At 45.6% G+C, this 6,000-nt stretch overlaps 1 protein-coding gene across 2 annotated transcripts in view; it reads left to right on the top strand.

Moving 5' to 3' along the window:
• Positions 1 to 202: 202 nt before the first annotated feature.
• The window catches only part of brinp3a.1 (bone morphogenetic protein/retinoic acid inducible neural-specific 3a, tandem duplicate 1), a 45,410-nt gene continuing 39,612 nt past the window's right edge, over positions 203 to 6,000 (top strand). Inside the window, exons 1-2 of one of the 2 annotated variants that reach the window (XM_041935334.1) lie at positions 203 to 736; positions 1,036 to 1,343. In XM_041935334.1, the coding sequence (XP_041791268.1) occupies positions 1,090 to 1,343 (254 nt within the window). In that variant the 5' untranslated portion in view covers positions 203 to 736; positions 1,036 to 1,089. Of the gene's footprint in view, positions 737 to 1,032; positions 1,344 to 6,000 lie in introns of both variants that reach the window. The other variant, XM_041935335.1, reaches the window with a different exon arrangement.

Below are 6,000 nucleotides of genomic sequence, written 5' to 3'. Positions count from 1 at the left end.
AAACGAGGCATCTGACTCCAGCACATCAGAACCCTCTGACCATGACCCCCCCACCCTCTCCACCCGAACACCTCCCACTCTCACTTCCTCCAGTTACGTTCAGCCAACCGGGAATGTGCTCGCTGCTGGAATAAATTAAATTGCGGCGGTGTGGTACAGGGGAGGGAGAGAGCGCCGCGGATGCCATCCACACACTCCGTGCGCTGGGAGTCCGGGCACCGTCGGCAGCATCAGCAGCTCTCCGTGCGCCCTGCATGCGCCCAGAGCGCGCCTCTCCAATAAACAGCGGATGTGAGTTAAAGGACGGCAGCCGGCGATGCTGCTCACGTGCGGGTGGTCGTCTGGTCCCCACCGCATCCAAATCAGACCGCTTACTTTCAAATAATAAGTCTACCTGGACGGTTTGAAGCATCGCGTCCGCTGCGACTCATTCCGCTGGATTGGAGTTACGGTTCCTGCTGCGCATCGTCTGACGCTCTCCGCTGGAAATGCGCCGCTGCGAGGAGGAGGAGAGGAGCGCGCGCTGACGGGGTTGGATGTCATCTTCGCTTTCGCTCAAGTTTCGCTGCCCCTAATTGTGCGTCTGTTCGCATTTGTGGCGATAAAACCTTCCAAAAGTCCCTTTCCAATGCCGCCCCGTCTGTGCGCCGAGCCGAACCCAACTTCACGGTCCTATCAGGGGATTTTGCGGAGGTTATTTCCGACCAGTAACGGACCACAGTACTTACAGAATAAGGTAAAAAAAAAAAAGCAGGTGAAACAACGATATTTTACATGCTGAATCTTTTCTATTACACGTTTTAAAAGGCTGCGTTATTATTTGCTTTATTGTGTAGCCACTGTAAATCAATTGTAGATATTTTTTTTTCTAAAACTAGTGGCTGTTTGCAATCATTTGTGACCCAGCAATGCTGGACAAAGGCAGCCCTATTAGGTCATCTTCATCCCACTCAGCCCAAGCCAAAATTACAAGCTTATTGTTCTGTGTGTCTGCCCTGCTTCAGCTCCTCTCCCTCTCCTTCCTCCTTCCAGCAGGACTCATCCAGATTGCAGGGAGAATGAAGAGTCACCGGGGCCGGGGGAAGCAGCATGAGTGGCCCGTGCATCTCCGTTAGACTGGCGGCCCTCATGTTTCTATGGAAGTGGTTAACACTAAGCCTGCTCCAGAGCTGGGTGTCAGTAGGGGCCTGGGCGGCGGACCCTGCCGGGGCTGGCTTCAGCGGCTCCACCGGGCCCCTGGGCTGGCTCCTGTCAGACAAGGGTCCTTTTCACCACTCGCAGGAGTTTGTTGATTTCACAGAACGCTACCAGCAAGGATTCACCACCAAGTACAAGATATACAGGTGAGAGATGGCGAACGGCAGGCTGAGGGATGACTGGTCTGAGGTGCCTGAGAGGAAGGTTTTGTAAAATCCTGAAACCAAAATGCCCCAAATGCAGAGATACTTTACAGTTATGTTAAGCCGAACATAATTTGGACTCTTATTCTTGTGGCTTTGCTTGGAGGAAAAGAGGCATTTCTGCAGAATCTTTAGAAAAGTATGAGAGATCACATAATACTTTTCTTTTGACTCTCAAAGACGCAGATTTAGTAGGTGGCAAACTGTGGGATGAAGCGTTGAGACGATTACTTATTGGAGTTTTGCATGCAAATGAAAGCCCTGCCTGCATTCTGTATAAACGCAAGCTTCTTTGGGTGCGACTGTCTGCTTCCCGTCTTGTGGGCAGCGGAGACATATGGTTTGACTATGATACAAACCGTCAGAATGCTGCACATCACTGTAAACTCAAAGCAGAGATACCGCAGGAGGGTTTGGGCAAAGCAGCGGGACGTAACCGATATCTGACTGAGCCAGTTGATGTGTGACAGTGGGTAGACAGGATGGCTTCAGAAGTGTGTGGTGTGAAGTATAGTGGGTGTGTGCTTAGAAGCAGCAGGGTATTGTTTGAAAGCTTGCTACAGGAGGACGTTTTTCTTCACAGCTTTATTCACTTTTTCGAGACAAGACAGTGGAAGGGAAAGTGAGGATTTCAAGATGCAAACTCCCACGTATGGAATCACGGGATATTAGGCAGGCTGCTTGTCTGCTTTGCTGTCAGTCGGATACATGGCATGAAATAGTGTGCAACGTCGATCTATATGCCGTTTCAAAGTAGCATCTTCAGATAATATGAGCAATTCCGAATCTTACATCTTGGCGATTTTCCCATTTCACACGTTCCAGCAAAGTTCACCAGGCATATAAAGTGAACGACTGAGGTGACGTACACAAGCAAACCACAGTGTAACATCTGTAAACCTCAGCTGTACCTAGCAGGCTTTCTTCATTTGTTAGTGTGTGTGCAAGGTGCGTGTTCGTGCTGGTATTTCCCCGAGTTTTATTCTCTTTAGGATAGAAACCCCTCTGAAGCATTTAAACTCAACACTGAAACTCAGACTGAAACGATTCTTTTAGCAAGTGGATCAGTATCTGTTTAAGGCGGCATGAACCACACACAGCGTGTAGCTGTAGGGGAAGCATTGTGTGTGTGTGTGTGTGTGCGTGTGTGAATTCATGTTTTAGTTATGTTGAGGGGACATAAATCTGTTTACACAGTCACATTGAGGGGGCTTGTCTTCCTTATGGGGACGAAATGCAAGTCCCCATAATGTAAATGCTTAAATTTTAGGGTGAGGACGTGGGTTAAGGTTAGGGTAAGGTTAGGTTTAGGTTTAGGTTTAAGTTAAGGTCAAGGTTATGATTAGTGCAAGTATGTAGGAAATGAATGCAAGTCTAGTTAATTTTCCCAATAGTAATGTAAACACGACATGAAACGTGTGTGTGTTTGTGTGATACATATATCATCTTTACACATACATGTTTATTTTACAAATTGCCATGGCACTTGGATTTTAGCATAATTTCTAATGACAGGTAGTTGTTTTCAGCTGATGGCAACAACAATAAGCATCTTTACAGGCTACTGTATATGCTTGCATGCATGCTTGACTGTCTGTATTTGTTGTGCCAGGTGAGCTTTTTGACACTCGTTGATGAGTGCGACGCTGTCGGAGCGTCCACAGCCCTGCAGTGGAGGGGCTGATGCCAGCTGAACAGAGGTTTGACTGACGCTGGCATTTAGCAGCTGACAGGGGTGACAATGCCAGACAAAGATAGGGAATGTAGCGCTGTTGGCTTCCCCACATCCATCACGTCCTCCCTCGCCGCCTCTCTCCTGGCCTCTTCTTTCTGTCTCTCAGGATGTCTCTATATCTTTCTTTTGTGGTCGTCCTCACCCACAAAAGAAAGATATATGCATGCAAATTTAGCAGATATTTGCATGCACAAAGTTTTACAATCCTAAAACACACACAGGCATTGTCTAACCACGTTCTTTCCAAAACGGTAGCGCCAAACCTTTTTAGCATTCTGTGACCTACAGCGTGACTTCTGTTGACCTCTATCGGCAAATGTCCAGAAATGCAAACTTGACGAGTCCATAACCCTCCTTTCCCCTTGAGCTCCAGTGGCCTTTTCAGTTCACTTTGAAAGAACAAAAGTAAGCTGACTAATTAGAGCAAAAATCCACTTGAAACTCACGAGGAAATAGAAGACCGCCTTGTTAAAAAGTGGAATAATGTCCCTGCATTGTCATTTGCTTTCCTTGTCTTGGGAAACAAGTCTTTTTAGGCTTTAAATATCTTGCACCCGGAGCACCGTCATCCATCGCTGAGCAGTCAAGGATGCCAGTTAGCTGAAACTGAAGAGCTCAGAAGTGCCTTCAAAACGCAGTGGGCTACGCTGGTTTTGTTGTTCCAAAACAGACTCATGAATTTTGAAAGCAATCTTTGAGCCATCCGTATTGATCAACAACACAGTTATGCTCTGTGCAGACACATTACGGTCCCTTATGGGTCAGTAAGTGTCTTGTTATTGCCTCTTGAAACGTCACCGCCATGGGTTGGAGTCCTGAACCGGAATCCAAAATTCAGGCTGACGATACCTCGGTTTGGACAGTTTTCCTCAATGCTTGTGCAGATTTTTTGGTCCTTGCAACTACGGAAAAGCAGTGACACACACTCCAAGTGCACGTATGCAATCGCATATGCATGCAGACTTAGAGGCGGAGGGATATCAATGAGTAATTACTTTGAATTAACCAGCAGGTTAAAAGAAGTCTTAATAAAAACATTAAAAACCAACCTCTGCCTCTGCCTTTATCTCCACGTGTATCTCACATTTTCTGCCCCTCCCCCTCGCCATCCTCCGTTCTCTCCCTCCCTCCCGCCTTTGTCCAATGATCTCAAACCAATTGCTCTCCCTCGCTCATAAATATTCTCCAGAGCTCAGTTGGCCTTTCCCGTCAGGGGGCAGGGGAGAGGGAGTCGGGGATGAGAGGGAGGAATGAAGGAGTTGGAGTGCTGAGGGGAACCAGAGCTTTACCCCCCCCTGCTGGCCAGCCACTGCACCAGAACAGCTTGTAGCCATTTCTAATTATAATAAACTTGAAAAAAAAAAAAATGTTAATGGAGTATTAATGAGAGTAATCGTTATAAAGTGATGTCTTCTGTCTGGGCTGCATTAAAAGGACAGCTTAAAGAGCTTGGAGAGTGACAGCTTTCTGTCAGGGAGGTGCGAAATGTGATTTCCAAAACAGCAAATCCTCTATGTGAAAGAGGTTTTCTCGTCTCAAGGTCTGATCAAATGCAGTAATGGGAGTGATGAATTAATAGATTCACCGGATTCAAAGGCTGTAAAAAAAAAGAAAAAGCAGGCATAGTGGCACTTAACAATATTACTTCTACGGTGACTGTTATGTCGGGCATAATGTCAGTTTTAGACACACCTGTTCATCCTTTCATTCTTTCTCTGCTCCTGACAAAGGTCGTAAATCTCATAACAGCTTGCGGCTTCAATTTTACCCTGATAGCAGCCCGCTGTCTAACAGGTGCGCCCATTTAATAAAGTCAAATAAATCAATTAACCGCATTTCTTTTTTGACTCCTCAGAGCACAAGTCCAAATTAGTGATAGTTGTGTGCAGTTGCTGCTGCTAGACCTGGAAGTGGGTGTAAAATGAACAAAAGCATGTTTCACGGAATGATTTAGAAACTTTGGTGTTGTGAAATCATTTGTGTGAACGTGAGAAGCTTGCGCCATTACTTCGCCTGCGTAGCCGAGCCGTATCCACAGACAGTAGCATATTAGTCAAAATGTCAGTTCCTCCTTTCTTCTTCTTCATGGGCCATAACTTTTCCATCACGCCTCATCTCCCGTGCTTTCTCCTCTCTTCCCTCCTGTCAGCCCACAGGCTTTTCCATTGACTTCAGTGGATGTAGGGAGTTGTCCCATTTAATTATGGAGTGATTAGTGTTTCAATTATATGCAAACATGTTTGCAGAGTGAATAGAATGCAGAGGCGTGACGCTACAATACCTGTGCCGCACTGTGTAATCATGTCATTTAGATTAGGAGGGCATACAGTCCATTGTGCCTTATCAGACTCATGTTTATGATTCCCCCTATTGTGTTTTGAATGCTTTAGGTCGGACAGCACGTTTAAAAGAGAGTATAAAATGGGACGGAGTGCATGAAGCAATGACGAGAAGCGTGCACTAAGCAAAACAATATCACAATGCACTGCAATTAAACACAATCAGAGTAAGCCTTACCACAGATAATACAGCAGGTGTACAGGGAATAATGATTTCATGTCAAGACTGAAAGAGAAAACACATGTTATTTATTGAATCAAAGGCACAGCTACACGATTTCATGGACTTTTTAAATATTTGATGCTGATTGGTGAGCATCATTCCTCAGCAAACATGACAGAAAACAATGCTGGATTGAGAGAAAAAAAAGAAGCATCTACATAAATGTTTTATGAGACAGGAATAGCATCCAATGCTTTTATCAGGCCTCGATGCAGTGAATGTAGACAGAACTTTTATTTGTTTACAGAAAAGCTCTCTCCCCTCCGTGACTTCTTACTTAACTTATAGTTAAGGTTAATGTTT

This window comes from Chelmon rostratus, chromosome 4 (assembly GCF_017976325.1).
Source record: "Chelmon rostratus isolate fCheRos1 chromosome 4, fCheRos1.pri, whole genome shotgun sequence".
NCBI lineage: Eukaryota > Metazoa > Chordata > Actinopteri > Chaetodontiformes > Chaetodontidae > Chelmon > Chelmon rostratus.
This window is presented reverse-complemented; position numbering and strand designations above follow the sequence as displayed.